The sequence below is a fragment of the Orbicella faveolata genome, unplaced genomic scaffold (genome assembly GCF_042242905.1).
Source record: "Orbicella faveolata isolate gen_17 unplaced genomic scaffold, um_ofav_v1 contig_14, whole genome shotgun sequence".
NCBI classification, from domain to species: Eukaryota; Metazoa; Cnidaria; class Anthozoa; order Scleractinia; family Merulinidae; genus Orbicella; species Orbicella faveolata.
Window position 1 is genome coordinate 20,613,399 of NW_028301541.1, and position 18,880 is coordinate 20,632,278.

Genomic DNA, 18,880 nt, shown 5'->3' on the forward strand with positions numbered 1-18,880 from the left:
ATATGGGGTCCGCTGCTTGACTGAACTTAAATTATTTTTTTTAACTGGGCTAAAAGGCCATATTTCCTTGTTTTCACTTATTTTAACAACTTACGAGGGAGAATTGCAATGGATGGATCATTAATGCCATCTGATTCCCATTTCTGAAAATGCGTTTTACTGAACGGCTATTAGAAGCGCCTGATAGCTGATGTTTTACACAGCATAACAGCTGTTTGCCAAATTCTAGGAGTCTGTCTGTCTACAAGATAACCATTCAATCGATTTTTCGTTAATACCACGACATCTGTTTCAACAACAGTTAAACAAGACCCGGAAAGGAGATTACCGCACGGCTTTCGTATTTTGGGACTATTTAGTTCAAGATCTCTCCCTCACTTGATTACCGGACATAGGACTCGCTCATACTTTATCAAAATTAATGAAACCAGTTTGTAATATCGAAGCAGATGATGAAAGGCAATTTTAATGGCCAATATTTCAGCTAGTAAAACTAGTCTTTAACAATTGACTGGGTCATCAGAGCAGAGAGTGGTGGAAAGAATTTTAGCAGAGACTGGGTAAAAAAAAAATACTTTGTTCGTCGCGATTTATTTAGCAGTTTGTTGCTGAATGCTGGGAACACATGTAGTGATGTTTTTGTGACCTGCTCTGAGTGGTTTTTTCGCCTAATCAAGATACCTTTATCGAGCGTGTTTAAAACACGAAATGGCGCGCGAACTGACAAATCTCACTATGGTTAGCCTAAAAAGCACTCAGGTTAACCTAAATAGTGCCCAGGTTAGCCTCAATAGCGCTCTGGTTAGTCTAAATAGCGCCCTGGTTAGCCTTAATAATGCCTAGGTTAGCCCACGATAGCGCTCTGGTTAACCTAAACAACGCTTAGGTTAGCCTAAATATCACTGACTTGAAGACAGTTAGCTCTCTTCTTTGTATGCGTTAATTGTTAAAGTATACCATTTCGTCATTTCGCCATTTCGTGTTTTGAACACGCCCAATTTTATTCATTGTGCTATCGATTCCATATTTTGTGGCAAATAAATGGATAGAATGATAGCTAGGCAGCCATAATCAAGCGTACATAGATCGATTTTCTGACCATCAATTCACTTTTTTCCTCATAGTCTCACTTTATACATCATTTCCAAGTTAAAGTTCAAACAGATCGAATACTGGATCATGGAAGCTATATATAGTGGCTTTTGTGATATAAATTAATATTGCGTGACAAATTTACATCAAATTTTTTTTGAAATCCAAACAGGTAGCTAAGAGACTTCAAGAAGGTCAATGAAATTCTTCTAAAAAAAAAAAAAAATGTCCTTCATGGTTGTTGGTACATCTGAACATAGTTAATCGAGGGGTTTAGTTATGAAGGCCGGCAAACATCAAAGGAGCAAACAATGATATTAAGATTTATGGTGGAAGGTCCACGACCTTGCGCTCATATCCCCATACACTATGCGTGTATTACGTAACGGTTAGTTCCTCAGTACAGAGTAAACAACTGTTGTGTTTTGTGCACGGTTAAGGTCAAAAAGGCGAACAAAAACATACAACAAAGAACTTTGTCGGGTTTCATAACCATTTTGAAGTTTCCAAATTCGTGTTTTTTTATACACGCGTGGGCGCGCGTCACCACGTGAAGCACGTGACAAACTTACACCGCAAAGACTGGACCCGATTCGATGAAAATAACCTCTGTTTCTCAACGAAGGAAATAACGCGGGCTCGCGAAATAAGCGATGAAGAGATAAATTCATTGACAAATCGCACGTGTATTAAAGTTGTTTTCCTAGCGCAGAGTCTAACGGCACGAAATTCCCATGGACTATCCTATGAATGCCAAAACGGCGGTAAAGACGCAGTCGTTTCGGAACTGCAGACTTCAGATTCTCAAAGGAGAGCATTCACTGCAAACACAAGATGGAGGCGATTGCGTTGTGGATGTACTGGGAGATCCACAAAATCACTCGCTTGATATTCGCATACGAAACGGTAAGTCAACACTTCTGTGTGTATTGCCAAACACCTTAATCTTGAGCCGTGTAGAGATTGATTTGTTGACTGGTTTATCTTCTCCAGGCAGTGAATATATGCCTAGTTTTAGAGTGACCAAAGACACTGACCACTGCCAAATGGGACGGCTCCGATACCTCATCGATCTCCCAGAGCAAAACTTTAGCATTCTGCTTAGTTTTACGCACAGAGAGGGTAAGTTTTAGAAAGTATATAAAATAGATGAAAGTGTATAACAATGAAAGTGAACTGAAAGTAGTTTTTTTTTGGAATGTCGAATATCGCAAAACAAACTCATGCATAATAAATACGTTTGTGGTATTGAGTCAACGATATCAACTAAGTCTTTATTTCTTTGTGGGTTGTTAAGCTTATAAGCCTAAATACTTTTAGTTTTGCTAACACGGAATGAAGACGTGGAGAAAATTGAAACAGCGATTAGCCTTCTCGTACGCTTTATTTACTTGTTTATTGTGAAAGGTTTTGGTGAAATTGCATTTCTTTGGGTTTCGTCTGGGCCAAATTCTTTCACTATGAGTTTAATTTAGTGGTAAAATTCTCTAGGGAATGCTGGAGTTACTGCTTTTGTTAATATAAACGTACATTTTTAAAAGCAAGGTTGAAGATGATGGTATAGAATGGATTATTTTTGACTGGCTGGGTAAAAAGCTATTTCTGCCTGCAACAATTTATCTACATATTCATGTTCAGGTTTCAAAGGATTAGGTTTGTGTTGCATGCTTTTGTAAAAGCACATTCAGAGATGTTTATTATTGTATGCCTTCAGCAATTGAATACTCTGAAAGTGGTTCACATACCTCATGTTTTGTTTTTAGGGATAAGTAAAGGTAAGGATAAGAGAGCTAAATGCCATGAGAAGAAAAGGCTGAAGGAGAAAAAAAAAATGAACTTTGAACTAAACGACATTATTTATCAGAAATTATTTATTTCTCGTTTACCTATCTGTACATCATTTTCCAGACAACTAATCTTGTATTTAACACCTTACCCGTGCCGGGTCTCTGGTATATGGAAGGTTTAGCATCTCACAGTTAGGGCTATGCGCTATAGAAATTAGCCATTTTATTAGCTCACCCCTCAGGGTCATGTGATCTATTCCCCTTTTCTCTCTAGGGGTGATTATCTCCAAGATTGACTTGGGGTTTTTCCCACAGGTGGTTGCCCCAAGGGTAGATAGGGGTTTTGATTAGGAAAGGGTATCCCCATGGTTGTCTGGAACTTTTCCCTTGGGTTGGGGAAATCTTTTAATACTAAAGGTCTTCCAGATGTCATGTATCATGCCAAGTTGTTGTTGAGGTGTATCATTCTAACTTGCTAGCAGCAATCTGGAAGGTATCCATACAACCAGAACCCTTAATTCATTTTAGGATGTTATATACACCAGTACAATCTACGATACTTTTTTAGATGTCATTGACTTTAAAGAGATGCTAAACACCGCCTCTGGTCGAATGAAAAAGCGTTCAGTTTTCAATGAAAGGACAGAAAAGGCTTCAGCCAGTCAATACTTTCAGGTGAGAATATTACTGTAAATGGGCTCATACCAAAGACAGAGATTGGTACCGAATAAAAGTTAAGAGCAAAATTTGACTAAAGATAACAATTGTCAATTATCTGTGGTGGCTTTATAGTCGTATTTCATGCTTTTTAACAATTATGTGTGAAAACTATTAGTTAAAAAATCCTGTGGATGATTATTGATCGATCGATTGATCAGTTGATATATCTATCAATCAATCTCTGATCCATCAATAAATCAATCTACCATTCAGTCAACTATATAACAATGATTGAGTGGTTTCAGAAAATACCCATACCTCTACCAAGGATGGTGCCCCCTCCCTGCCCCCCTGGAATTTTCAGTTTAACTTGATACTTTCCCATTAAAAATGTGGCTATTGAGACCCCCACCCCCTCAGAATTTCAAATGACCATTGTTGGTCTGGTTAGGGATATTTTCTGGACCCGCACAATGTACTTCCTTTATCAAAAGAAGTGTAACTTTCTAGTTTAGTAAACTATAAAATTTCTTATCTTTTTGGCAGTTTTATGGATATTTATCCCAGCAGCAAAACATGATGCAGGTAAAAGTAACCATTAATTTTATCAATCATTTTTATGTTGGAAGCCAGCTTTCTGCGTGTGAGAAATCCAACGGAGGGTAAAAATCAATATTGGTATATTTTACTCTAAGTTCTTTAGTTATTAGTTTTAATTTTTTGTCCTTTCTCCAACACTCAGGATTATGTCCGAACTTCGACATATCAAAGAGCCATGCTACAGAACCACTCAGATTTTCAGGACAAGGTACATAAAACTAATCAGTGAAATATAAACAGTGGAAGATAATCTTAACAATATTAGTTTTTCCAAAACCACAATTTGCTTAAAATTAATTTACCTAGAGTTACATGTAGAACACAGAAATGTATTTCCCATGTTATTTACTGCCAGGGTTACAACTTAAGAAACCATTACTAATCATGCCCCATTGAAATGCTAGATGTCTGGGTTTCTGGATCTCTGCATTGTCTACTTTGATTGCCATGTCGAATATAAGTTTATTTTCTTGTGGAAGTATTCGTCAGGGTCACAAACATTTTGGTGACGACATGTCAAGTGGAAGACAATGTGCTATTATGAGGTTACAAGCAACATTATACTACCAAGTGCTCTTGTATCAGCATTCTTCTTACTCTCAGTATCTACTAGTTTCTTTTTGAACTTCGTTGTTGAATATTTTCATGCTCTTCTTTATCTGTAGGTAGTGATTGATGTCGGGGCTGGATCAGGTATGTCATGTACTGCAACTGTTAGTGTTTTCCAGATGTTTTTGGAAGATATCCTGTACATGCATGTATAAGCTACTTTAACTGTCTGTGGTGACATAAGAGTTTTCAGTTGTGAACTATTAGCTAAATTATCACAATGCAAGTTTGAAAGAAAAAAATCTGAGTTTGTTTGTGATTGAACCAATCATGTTTTTTAGAGTAGCATTACTGTTGTCTGTCATGATTGTTTGTTAAATTCCTTCAAATTATTATTTAATTATTTCATAACAGGCTTCAAAGCCTGCTTTTATATATATAGCAACTGAATTTAACATGGCTAAATGAAATTTAGGTGACTCGAGCCAGTGCTGGTCAGCAGCCTTCCATGGCGACCATGCTCTGTGGGGTTTCTCACGGGTTTTGCAGCGCTTATGTGTTTCGCTTGCTGGCTGTGTAACGTAAGAACATGCAGTTTGCTTTGAGTGCCATTCATGCTTGTAGCTTGTTAGTGACATAAAGTAATTTATTAATGTAGGACCTGTACATGTACTTAAAGCTTATAATTATATTGATACAGGGCTTACATAGGGCTAATTCAATGCCTCACATGCTCTGGTCAGACTGCTTTTAATAAATATTAGAATTTAATTAAAATCTGTTTGTTGATTATACTTTGTTTTATGGTATAGGGATCTTATCATTCTTTGCTGTACAAGCTGGAGCTAGAAAAGTGTATGCTATAGAAGCCAGTTCTATGGCAACTCATGCAGAGGTAAGATCAAGAAAATAAATAAATGTTTAAAAAATATATAATATTATATAGCTCTACATATTTTACGCAGAGTTATGAGTCTGCTGGTAAATAACTTATTAGATTTGTGTATCAGGTTTGAGTTAACAGTAGCCTGCATAGCAAGTGTACCCATAAAATTATGAACAAAGAGCTTTTTCTGTTTTCTGACCACTTAAAAATTGGGGTGAGAGCCAAATATTGATGAAATCCATGGATGGAATGTTATTATGCAGGCTAATTAAGTTAACAGAAACAGCTGGATAAAAAGACTGTTTAAAAGATGTACAGACTGAAGATGGTTTATAGATTTAATCTGAAGTGTAGAATGAGAATATGAGTTAGAATGTGCAGTGAAATGCAATTTTTACAACTCTCTGTGTCATTTCATTTATGCCTTAGCGGTCTCCTGCTGGTGTGTGACCTATCCATTTTGAAGCAGTCTTTGAATTAGATTAAAGCAATATTAAGTTTGAATTAATAAATTGATGCACACAACTGCATGGTAGACATACATTTATTCTCATGTTACAGACCTACTGCAGCTGTTACTTGACCTGCATCATAATGCTTCCATATTAGTATTACAGTGCTTTTATTTACTGTGTTACCTGAATGTAACATACATGTTTCAATATCTTTATCCAGGCTCTAGTTAAACTCAATAACCTTTCAGACAAAGTGATTGTGATTCCTGGAAAAGTTGAAGAGGTATGGAGTGGGTTCAAAGTCTTTATTCTCCTGACAAATTTTCTTACATTTCTTTGCATGTAAGATAGGATAATTTTGTATTTCATGTCAGACATCGAAACTGTCTAACACAATGACACAAAATAATGAGATGGTGGATTTTTAGCCGTTCTTATCTAACACATTTTTACCTTATTTCATTGCAGGTAGAGATCCCTGAAATGGTAGATGTAATAATTTCCGAGCCAATGGGTTATATGCTTTATAATGAGAGAATGTTAGAGAGTTACCTTCATGCTAAAAAATGGCTGAAACCTGATGGTATGCATTATAAGATGTTTATTCTGTTCTCAAACCTTTTGCTTTAGTGTTGTCTAGTTTTGACTTGGAGCAATGCCTAATGCGTTACATCTATGTCTTTTGTTAAAGGGAAAATGTTCCCAACCACAGGAGATCTACATATTGCGCCATTTTTTGATGACGCACTTTATATGGAGCACTTCTCGAAAGCAAACTTCTGGTAAGTAATGTGTGTAGTGTAAATAAGAAATTTATTCAGTGGTGTAAGATTAGTCATTGCAAAGTGTTGTTTGGCCAAAAAAAATGTCCAAAAATTAAACTGTCAGAAATTTTTAAGCATCTGAAATATTTACAGTACAATAAAAATTTTTAAATAACTCCAAAGCTCCAAATTTCCTTCATAAGGCAAACCCTAGTTGAGGCACTGCTTGAGACACATGACAGCTTAGTAGAATTTGTGTTATTTTCTCCTCATTACATCTGTTAGAAAACCTTGAGGGTGCAGTAAAACTATCATTTTCACAGATTTTGTTTCAGTGTAATTTATGTCTTGTAGGCCTAAATTTATTTTATCCATGACCAAAATTTTTGTCCGAAACTTGCCTGAAATGAGATAAAAAGTGTCCAAAAATTAAACATCCAAAGTAAAAAATGCGACATTTTAGTGTCAAAAATTTTTTGCAAGTAATGTATAATGCATATATATAGTGTTCCTTATCTGATTAAAACCATTTTGCTTTCAGGTATCAAAATTCATTTTATGGAGTTGATTTGTCAAATTTAAGAGAGCCTGCTCTGGAAGAGTATTTCAGACAACCAATTGTGGTAAGTTTCAAGTTAACAATAGGATATTTACTTGATAAAGGGTAATAAAGGAAAACCCTGAATGTAAGAACCTAGTGGTTTAAGAACCAAAAATATAACAACCTGTCTAGATAAGCAAGATCAAACAGTTTCTTATATCTGGGTTACAGCTAAAAATATAAACATTTTAACCATGGAGTGTGACTTTGAGTTTGCAAATCTATATTTATAACAAGAAAATACATAATACAGTTGAGAATAAAGTAATACTGTATATTTACGGATTATACTCAAGTTTTTTTTTTTTTTCTGGTAATTAACAACTACATGTATACATATATCTCCGTATAAATTAAGAACCTAGTAATTTAATTAAGAATATACTTAGCCTAAATTAGCAATAACTACCTCTAAGCACAGGGACCTGTTTTGCCAGTAAGTTCTTACGCAAGGGTTTTTATGGTAGTTAAAAGGTGAAGCCTGTGTCTGGCTAAGTGGTCTGTACTACTGTTTCGAAGCTTATGCCATTTTCCGTAGCATTAAGTGAATTGGAGTATACCAGTACTTGCATCCAATCCCCCCTTAATGAGATGCTAGTCCATCCTCAGGTTACCCGCAGCATTAAAATCACTGGTATCCATTTAATATACATCCGTGTGGAGAGAAGCACTGTGAGAATAAAATGTCTTGCCCAACAAGACAACACAATGACCCCAGTAAGGGCTTGAATCCGGACTGATTAATCGAGAGTCTGCCATGCTGTCCATTTATAAGCCACTTTTTTCTCACACAATGAGTTTATGGTCACAATGATCAATACAGATTAATGATAATTTTATTTTGAACAAAACTAATTCAAATATGCCTGAGGTTATTAACTAACAAGGGAATACTGACAGAATTTGATATAGTATTTTTCAGTATGCTGTAGACTTAAGTTTTTTTTTTTTAAATGAGCCACTGACATTTTAGCTGTGTAGGGTCACATGTGTATTAAGACTCTCTGTACTGTAGGATACTTTTGATGTGCGGATTCTGATGGCCAAACCTGTGACACACACTGTAAATTTTCTTAGTGCAGCTGAAGAAGATTTGCACAGGTACACCAAGATAACGGAAATCCAGTTTTCAATAATTTTTGAACAGCTAGAGCAATATTGCTAGATACTTGTTTTTATTATTTAAACTTTGCAAAGGTAAACATGTACACTGATGTCATAAGATCCCTTTTTTGTACGGCATGATAGAATAAGAAGTGATATTATTCTTAGTTTTCTTGACCTTTCCCATTTATCAGAGTATTTCCAGGCATGATTTAGGCTTAAGTCCACTACATACCGGACTGTAGGTAAAAGTTCTCTGTGTGTGCTTGATAAAATATTTTGTAGCAGTTTACTTTTAATAAAAAAATTACTTAGCATAATGTTCACTGGTTTGAAAACCTGTTTTTTTCTAAGTATTGTTTTGTTTCATTTATGATTATCAGACTCTTGTTTTCCTTAATTGTTTTTTGGAAAGTTTGATTATATCCTTTGTTTGTTTTTGATAATCATTACTATTAGACATTTAGCCATTCTTATGCATTTGTTACATTAACAGGATAGAAATCCCTCTGCACTTTACAGTACACACTGCAGGAACTCTTCATGGCCTGGCATTCTGGTTTGATGTTTTATTTCAAGGAAGCAAGTAAGCAATGTGTTTTGTTATTTTTCTGCTCTGAACATGGGCAGTTTTAGAGAATAGCTTTTCTTGATTACAAAAATATTGAGCATCTTTACTGACCAAGCTTGTTTAATCCAGATATTTTTTTTAATCCAGAGTCTTAATTTGCTCATTGATATTTTAGTGTTTTCTTACTTTGTTTTGGTTAACATGAAAAGGAAAGAACCCCAAATAGTGTGAGATTGTATTGTGAAGATTTCTAGCGTACTTGTGTTCAGTCATTAGCTTTACCCATCCTTTCTTTCAAATGGGCTCTGTTCCACTTCGTATGTCAGTGGTGGGTCTACTGGAGGAAGGAATTTGACTCCTTCCAGCATAACTCCCTATATCTCTATAAGGGTCAAGTTCACTAGCTTGACTTGCACCTGGGGTACACTTGCATTAGGTACTACTACCGGTAATTCCTGAAATCTTGATTAAAGCTCCTTACATGTCAGAGATCCTTTAAAGGATAGAGGCAGCTGGCCAGGGTCCCTATAGCTTGGGCTCCATAGCAGAGGACCCAAATCTGGTCTCATGACCCTTACATATGATATGGGACCAGAGATAACCCTAAGGTCTCATGGTACCTCAGTTACCTTATCAAATTTGGCCTGCTGCTTGCAGTACCCTGCACTTCAGTCAGGTTATAATTTAGGTAGTCCTGTGTGAGACAGAAATTCCAGGATTCTCAATATGCCTGGCTAGAAGTCTCAAAAGTTTGCTTAATCTGGCTTAAACATTTCATTTTAATGTTATCGGGTTAACTGACATCATCACTGATTATTTGATTGACAGTATTCCAGTGTGGCTGTCCACGGCTCCTCAAGAGCCTCTTACTCACTGGTATCAGGTATGTTTGTATATCATCAAGATCTTGTCAACACACATGTAACTTCCTGTCTTTGGTAACGGAAACATCACAAAAAGCTTCACATAAGCACAATGTCATGCACAATCAATGTGCTGTAGTAAAATAAGGCTTTTTACATTGCTGTAGTAGTAACACATGGGCCTGCTTTATGACAATGATCAGGGACAATTTTCACTCAGTCAGAAGTCTTTTAACTTGTTAGTAACAATTTTACTATCAAAATGAAATATTGCTTTCCAAGCCCTGATTTCCCAGACTTTTCTGTTATTCAGATTTGTCTCAGGCTGTGAGCCTGATATTTCGCTGCTATACGTTACATTTGTTATAATTAATTTTGTGTTTTAATCTGGGTAATCAAGGGTTTGCACTAAGCCAGTTATCAAGGTGAAGTTGATAAAGGTAGATTAACCAACCACTGTTGGTAAATATAGCAACAGCAAGCTTGTGAAACTGACATTTGAGCATTTGCCTTTCATTAGAGCAAAGTGATTAAGGGTTTATTCTCAAAATGTCAGATTCGCAAACTCCCTGCTGCTGTTAATTTAAACCAAATTCAAGTTGATAAATTAATAGCTTAGTGTTTCACTTGTCCATCGATGCAGACAGCAGTTCTTCAGAACCCCAGATTTACTTTTAGCAAAATGTACATCATATAAATGTACATGATCAGTTTATCTGATTTGCAGGTTCGATGTCTCCTTCACACTCCAATATTTGTAAAAGTTGGGCAGGCATTGTCTGGAAAAGTGGTGCTCATCTCAAACAGGAGGTATGTTAATGAACTCAGTACGTGAATGTATTTGTGAATGAAGAGAAGGAAGGTCAATAACAAATTATTGTTCAGTAGAAAAGAATAAAAAAAAAAGCTCTGGAAAGTGCAGTCACCTTGTCATAACTTTAAAATTGTATGTTCAAGTGGTTTAGGTTGAGTCTTAGCCAGAGTTATTATGTTCTTGGCAATGACACTACTTTCCACTGTGTCCAAGAATTACTGTAAAAAAAAAAAATTAAAACAATTAATGCAAAATAAATGCCAAGGGAAGTAGCATTATTCCTTGGCACTTGAAAAGGAGGAATCAGGATGATGATGGCAAACAAAATGAATCGTTGTCCTTGTTTCATACTGACAGTAATGTACATAATTTCACAGACAGAGTTATGACGTTGAAATAGAAGTCTCTGTAGATGGAACAAGCATCAGATCAACAAACTCGCTGGACCTCAAAAACCCCTATTTCCGCTACACTGGTACCCAAGCTGCCATTCCTGCTGGTACCAACACAGTGTCTCCAACAGATCTTTACTGGAACATGGCAAGCTCTACAGCATCTGGTGTGAATGCTGCCACTGAGAATGGCCTAGATGGTGCCTGCGGAGGTATCATGGGTAATGGACTTATGGTTAACACAGTTGGAGCTTACAATGGAGGTATTTGATTATCAATTATAGCAGCATTAAGGAAAAGCATTAGTATCATTATCACTTCGGGGTGGACTGCCCCCTCTTTGGAGGAGCAAAAAATTAAAAGAAATAAAGAAGAAATAAAGGCAAACACTTTGGACAGAGGTGCCCCTTTGATTCTGCCTTGATTTGAGCTGCTGTCAGAAGTTCCAGACTTGCATAACTCCCTTATAATTACCACCCCGTTTTCAGCCTTCCCGCATTTTAATCCTAAATACAATTCAACCCCTATCAAACAGCCATCATTGGGAAAATGGATAGTGCCACTTAATAAAGGTAAAAACAATAGAAAAGCCCTCATCGGGACTTTGATTACTGGCCACTTAACAGTGGATGTTCGCGCTAATTGTTTCTGCTCATCCTTAATGTGCAGGCAAATTCACACGCCATGTCATGCATGAGAGCGCGTGCTAAGTAATCAAATGAACAATGATAGGGCAGATGGCCTTTGCTATAGCTTTGCCTGGATTTAACAATCTTGGACACTTGGTGACCCCTATTTTTCTTTTGATGGATCATTTTCTCTACTGATTTTCTACATTTTGGGAGAAAATAAAATCTATCAACTAGAAGTTTGAATTTTTTGCAAAATGCGCCATTAAATTCCATTCTTTTTAGCTCTTCGTTTATCTCTGTGACAATTTCAAATGTCTCTTGAAGAGTTAAGTTTTGTGAAAACGTTGGTAACATTGGGAATTATTTACGCAACAGACCCACTTCTACAAAGTTTGACTAAGATCATTTGCCTACATTGACTCACCTTCTATATTTTTAACTCCAAACTCCTGTAGACCATGCTGAATTACGTGCGCCAATTTTTCAAAATCATGGTAGTTTTCCACATGCTTTATCTCTGAAACAAAGTCGGTGACCCCCATTTTTTTTTTGCATTTCTTACACAAGTAACTCATATCTGACTGCAGTAGAAATTTTAAAAAAATCTATAGACTGGAAAATTTTCACTTGAATGTCCTTAATAGGGCATTCCATTAAATGGAGCATTTTGTCCCAACAGGGGGTATTTTAGGTGCCAGTCCCTATGCCCTTGGGGGAATCCCCAGTGGTCTTCCCATAGTCAGTGCTGTTCCCAATGCATCAACGCTGGAAGGAAGCTCTAGTCACTACGTCAGTAGCAGATATGTAGTCGGCAATCAAGCAGCTATCATTCATGGTTACACTGGGGCTGGCTGTGGTGAATATGTCAGCAATAAAGGCTCGCATCACTCAATGGTGTACTCTAGGTAGACTGCCTATGTGAAGATCTTCAATATATCCTCTGTGATTGTAAATATCTTAGGCTGCTTGCAAGTTCTTGAGGTAGACATGCCGGTTTGCCATCCCTGGACATCTGAACAGCAAGAATGAATAGCGTGGAGTCTGTTCTTGACCAAGGCATTGACTATTAATTTAACAAACAGTGGAGACGAATATTATTATTGGGACATTTTAGGTTGGTGTAAGGATTAATGGATGGGGATCTTAAGAAGACGACGTACTGGCTCACAGTTTGTTCTAAATCTTGAGCCTGCTAATCTGTCAGATCCAGGTTTGTCAAGACTTGCACTGGAGACTTGACTTTGGACAACTACTAAAGTGTGCAGCTAAATGGATTAATTCTCCTTGAGGACAGTGTCTGTAGCAATGAACACATTTTTGTATATGTTAATGCTTAATCAGAATATGTAGAACCACTCAACTTAGTTGATCATTTTACTTCCATCACAAAGTACTAGGCTTTTACCAAAAGCAAGAGAGAGAAAAATCTTTGTCTTCGAATGAGTCTAGAATAAGCATTTTGGACAATAATATAGAGAGAAAGAGGACATATTTTCTTGGTTTGTCCACATTGGAAAACATTACGGTGAATGCTCTTTTGTCATTGTAAGTGAGATATCTACTTGTCACAACGCTCTGGCCTTTTATAATGTTGTTATTAGCCTGTGAACACAGATGCCCCTTGACCTGTTACACACTCATTCAATCCCTAGTGAAGGAGGCACAAGATTTAACTTAAAATTCCATATCCTGCTGGTGTAACACAATATGGGCTTGTCTTGTGCCAAGGGATGTTCCAGAAAATAACCATACCCTTGAAACAGAGGGTCTATTTGCCCTGGGGGGGGAGGGGGAGGGGGGGACTCCCACATGAAAAGGTCAGGGATGCTAAAGGCGACCAGCCTGGGTGTATGGCTCAAGCTTAATTTGACCCCTAAAAGATACGGCTTAAAACGCTTAAAACGGAATAGGCCCCATTACCAGCTGCTGTTCAGCAAATTAGCCCATGTCATTATACCGGACTTGAGAGACCAGCAGAAATCGAGCCTAGAAACAGAAATAAGAGCTGAGTTTTTATTTTAATTTCTTCAAGTGCACCCAAAAATCCTTGATTTTACACCCCTAAGAGAGACGACAAGCATTCCCAACCTTATGATGTGGGGGTTCCCCCTGGGTCTGTTTGTTTAACCCCCACTTTTTCTCTATCCAACCCCCCTGAAAATTCCAAAGTTTAAATTCCATACTTTCTATTAAAAAAGATGTGTGCGAAATCAAAAAGCTCTCCATGGGAGGGGATGGATGTTTTCTGGAACAATGCATCTTAGGAATGTAACTGTACTGGAACTGCTTTACATTACATAACTTGCTTGCCTGATTTTAGCCAGATTAGCACAGATGTCAAGTATGTTCCATCTTAGCCTTCTTTCTTTATCTCATCTGCTACCTTCCTGTGGCATGTGTTTTATTCAGGCCTTTCCCTTGATGGTAGTGGAGTGCATTGTAAGGTATATATTTTTGAGCACAATCATACATTAGACAAGTCTTTTTTGGCAGGGGGAGGGGAATGCAGTACATATTGAAGCCAATAATTATTGTTTACATTACTATTTCCCTAATATTGTTTTGGAGAGTAACTAGAAGCTAGTGCTGCTGGGTTATAAGTATTAGCTATGGTTTGCAGATTAACAGCAAGACTTTCTTTAATTTGAGCAATGTTTGCCATTAATAAACTGTTGACAGTCGCCATGGCTGAAGCAATGATTTGATCACCAGTAAGTACCTACTCATATCAACACCTGAACAGTATGCACTGTAGTAACCAATGAATGCATACAGACCATACCATACCTCATCAAACAAAAAGCAAAAGTTCATCAATGCAACATCTTGAAAATCTGCATAATAATGTTTTAGTCAATGGACATTATAGTTGATTGATCTGCATTATTTACAAGAACATTTGAAATATCTATCAAAATATCAAACCTGCTCCAAATTAATGAAAGTAATGATCTTTTTTTTAAAATGGGATGTCAGCTTCTCTGACTGTTATTTGACACCATACATTAACATTTTAAAGGTTCATTATTTTTATGTAAGCTGCATGAGTAGCATTTTGTAGTAATATCAGTGTCATTTGTACAGAATATTGTGAGTGAAACAGGCACGGCATTATACCTAATTATTCTAGTTTTATGCTTTAAACATCTACCTATTAAATTATTTGTGATGTGATGTGTATATAGTAAATTGTAAGTGTCCTGCAAGTGTGGTTAATCTGGTGAAGATGGAGAGGGAGGTTGCTGTACTTAAGTACTTCTGGTAAGGCTGCTTGCATAATTGATGGGTTACATTTCCATGACTGATTCTGACTGCAAGGGGACATATATTGACCATCTGATGATAGCTTGTTTGTGTTTTCAGGCAGCAAACATGTCAGGTTGTCACTTATCTCTGGTTTCTGTAGCATGAAGTGACTAGGAGTATTTCTACTTCCCCCTCCATCCCTCCTCTACTCCATCACAGGTTAACCCACAGCATTAAATTTGCTGGTACCCATTGATACACTTGGGTCGAGAGAGGCACTGTGAGAGTAGTGTCTTGCCCAAGAATTCAACGCAATGTCCCCAGCCAGGGCTTGAACCCAGACAGCTCTATCCAGAGATGAGCGCACTATGTGGTCACCACATATCCACATGTAAGAAATCAGTCTTCAGATTTTTGGTGGGTGAACACTGTTACCATTTTGGAATCTCAGAACAGCCCTCTTTTTCTGCCTCCTGTTTTTCAAAACCAAGATAGGGATTTAGCCCTGACTGACCACCAAATTCTTAATCTCACGCTGATTGGTTAAAAACTGTGTTTCTATTAAACAATTAGATTATAAGGTCGAGATTTCTATTGCGTGATAGTTGATGAGGGTGCAGCCCGAGTCAACCATCACGCATAGCAATCGAGAGCGAATAATCTAATTGTTGTGGTATAAATCTACTAGTCGTTCAAAACTTTATCTAAAACCCCTCCACAGACACTTCGAAGATGCCAAGAAGCAGCTGTCATTTTGTGAACAAGGGTACACTGTTATGCTACTCACTTTCTATCACAGAATAGATAGTGAGTAGCTTAGCCAATAAGAGAACAGCATTTGTGATAGAACGCTAGTAGATTTATACTAAAACTCGATAGAAACATGGGACGTGTTTTCTATTAAATAAGTACATTTACAAAATATCAATGTATACCTGAGTCTTTACAAAAGAGTAAAAAATTGCAAAATCAAATTGCAAAAAATTATATCAAATAATTTCCAAAACTGGAAAAAGCTTCACCTTTCCTAAATTCCACTGGTTTCCAGCTTCAGTCATACTGACCAGTCAACTAACATATCAATCTGTATAGTTATGCTAACTGACAATCCACTTGAATGTATAAATATTAAGAATTATTATTTTATAAGGTCACTGAGTGTCAGACACTCAACATCACTTGTAACCTCAACAGGTATGCGGCATTTGATAATATAAAAATTCCCGTGAAGGAAGTGCTGGAAAATCTTTCTTGAAGCCATTTTTTCTCATTGAGAAAACTTTAAGTTTCAGCACAAAATTCTCGTCATCATTTTACGTGATATCATTGGCTTAGACAATTTCCTATTGCATTTCAGCCGATCATAATCCAGAATTACGATGTTTAATTTGCACTGGTGTTACACTTTTTGCACTGGTGTTACACTTGAACTGCACTGCTCTCAACCAATCAGAATCGAGTAATTTTTTCATGTATATTATTAACAACAAGATTTAATACACCTAAAACTAATATCTAGCCACAAAAGGAAAGAATGTAGGAATTCTTTCTATACTCACACAGGCATGATGGTCCCTGCAGGGGGGCACTCCCATACAAAAAGGGCAGGGTACTTATCAGACATTTTGAAAAGAACCCCCTAAGAGGTACTAAGATCTTGTTCAGCGAGTGTGGCTTGAAATCTTTTTCACCTCTAAGAGGTACCAATTCTGAAACAACACATTCTCTCGTAACATTTTTTTGGCTCAGTACACTAAAGGGTACTGTAAAAGCTCCTGCTGTGGATCCCAAAACTGCGTTTTAACCCCTTGGAGGTATGACAAGCACCCTCATCATTTACATATGGGAGTCTCCTCCCCCGGCAGGATGCATGCCAGAGGATAAGTTGACCCAAAGAACGAGAATGAAATGCAAATAAGATATAAAGAATCCAGAGTTGACAATAGACCATTTTACAGTTGTCTGCTCAGTAACCTGGCCTTTGTATGGCAGCGAGGCTAGAGTTGACCTTGTTTTGATACAGACCTCACTGCTTTTGTCATGTAAATGCACCTAGTTAGCATCAGAACAACTTGTTTTACACAACAAAAGCAGTGAGGTCTGTATCAAAACAAGGTCAACTCTAGCCTCGCTGCCATACAAAGGCCAGGTCACTGAGCAGACAACTGTAAAATGGTCTATTCATCCACAGACTGATGAATTGGCCAACTCCTGCTGTTATGTACCAACAGTAGTAAGAATTAAATCATGCTTCTAATAAAGTTCTTATTAAATACTTTAGGGTCTAAAAGTTCACGCTACAAAACTTGGCAAATTCACGTCGTTTGTTAACACTGTTGCAAGGTTCGCTCTTTGAAACCAAGCTAATGGTACCTGAGTGGGGGAGCCGTAGGAGGCTGGCTTTGTACTGGAGGAGGAGGATAATGGGCTGGTTGCTGAGGATAACTTGGATTATACGGCGGTGGAGGTAACTGGTTGTAATTTGGCGGTGGAGGCTGGTTATAATTTGCCGGCGGAGGTCCTGGTGGAGGGTGATGCTGCACTGGTTGGCCGGACATGGTCGACATGTGGGTACTGGTCGACACGAACGTTTGCTGAGTTGCTGGTTGAGATACGACGACGGCCCCATGGGAACGATTGCGGTAGTACGGGCAACACGAACAAAAGAAACAAGCCACGATGGAAAAAACGATTGCGAAAAAGAAGATCGTTCCGAGTACACTGCCGACAATGGCACCCCAAGACCTATTCGAACTTGAAGGACAATCCGACAAACAGTCTCCGCCATCACAGCACTCTTCACCCGTGCCACAATCGGAATCGAAGGAGCAGTAATAACAGGATTTTCTGCACACACTATCCGCACAGCAAGACTCACCCGACCATTTGCCACATTCAAGGTCATAACGACAGACTGTAGCACTTCCCAAGGCCAAGAAACAGAGAATAACAACACAAGCTGCCCTTTCGAGCGCCATTGCTGACGAAATTACGTACGTTACGCACAACTGCGGGGAGAATTCTCCATTTTCGCGCCAAATGGAGGCTACTGTGGTGTTTATATAGGTGGGTTGGGGTGGGTCATGAAAGCTATGCAGTCTTTGCTGAAACAAAACCAACTCTTTAATAATCCTTTTCTATCAGTGCAGTAGGTTTACGTTACTCCCAGGTTACTGGTGAACTAAAAGAAGGGACCCAGGTGGAAGGGAACACAAAAATATAAACAAAGGTCACTCATGTGGCCAGAGTGTTTACAATTTTGCCTCATAAGATTAAGAAATATGGTAACTGCCGAGACTTACCCCATGCGCCAATGCCGATGCAATGTTTATTCATGCAAAAAGTCAATTAAGAGAAAAAAAAATCCGGTTCTTCCCATTGAGAAATGTCGTTTCTTGTACTAGCTAGGAATACAATGATGTTACAACACCTTATTATCCATTTTTTGCTCCATTATCTGTCAAGTGACTGCTTACGGGAGGTTAAAAACAAAGGACAGTTTCAAACTTTTAGCTCTGGAAGTGGTCGCGGTCGCTTACGAGAGGTGGTCGCAACCGGAGGTTCGACTGTAATAATGATGATGATGATGATGATGATGATGATGATGATGATGATGATGATGATGATAAATAATAAATAATATTAATAGTAATAAATAATAAATGATAATAATGATAACGTAATATTTATAGAGGAGGCCTCCACTGCACCTTGTGCTTACGAAAGGGGAGGACCTCCCAGGGACTGGGGACCCAAGGGAAAATGGTCATTAAGGGATATTTTTGAGATTAATCTGAGGGAACAAGGGATATCCCTACTATTGCAGGGAACTTTGACGAAAAAAACGTCGGGAAACAGCAGAAT

General features: G+C 37.7%; 2 protein-coding genes across 2 annotated transcripts; one reads left to right on the forward strand and one right to left on the reverse strand.

The window, feature by feature from the left end:
* The first annotated feature begins 1,721 nt into the window (after window positions 1–1,721).
* Window positions 1,722–14,944, forward strand: LOC110053433 (histone-arginine methyltransferase CARMER-like). The gene is made up of 17 exons (XM_089286997.1): window positions 1,722–1,998; window positions 2,086–2,214; window positions 3,448–3,554; window positions 4,086–4,124; window positions 4,282–4,347; window positions 4,805–4,832; window positions 5,501–5,583; window positions 6,250–6,312; window positions 6,498–6,612; window positions 6,721–6,811; window positions 7,335–7,416; window positions 8,410–8,495; window positions 8,995–9,084; window positions 9,898–9,952; window positions 10,660–10,742; window positions 11,124–11,401; window positions 12,450–14,944. The coding sequence occupies exons 1-17, from the start codon at window positions 1,827–1,829 to the stop codon at window positions 12,677–12,679; spliced, it is 1,797 nt and encodes a 598-aa protein (XP_089143123.1). The 5' UTR covers window positions 1,722–1,826; the 3' UTR covers window positions 12,680–14,944.
* Window positions 14,945–16,380: 1,436 nt separating this feature from the next.
* On the reverse strand, window positions 16,381–18,803 carry LOC149114457 (uncharacterized). Its single transcript, XM_089286999.1, has one exon. It carries the CDS (start codon window positions 17,992–17,994, stop codon window positions 17,380–17,382), a length of 615 nt encoding a protein of 204 aa, XP_089143125.1. The 5' UTR covers window positions 17,995–18,803; the 3' UTR covers window positions 16,381–17,379.
* Window positions 18,804–18,880: the final 77 nt, after the last annotated feature.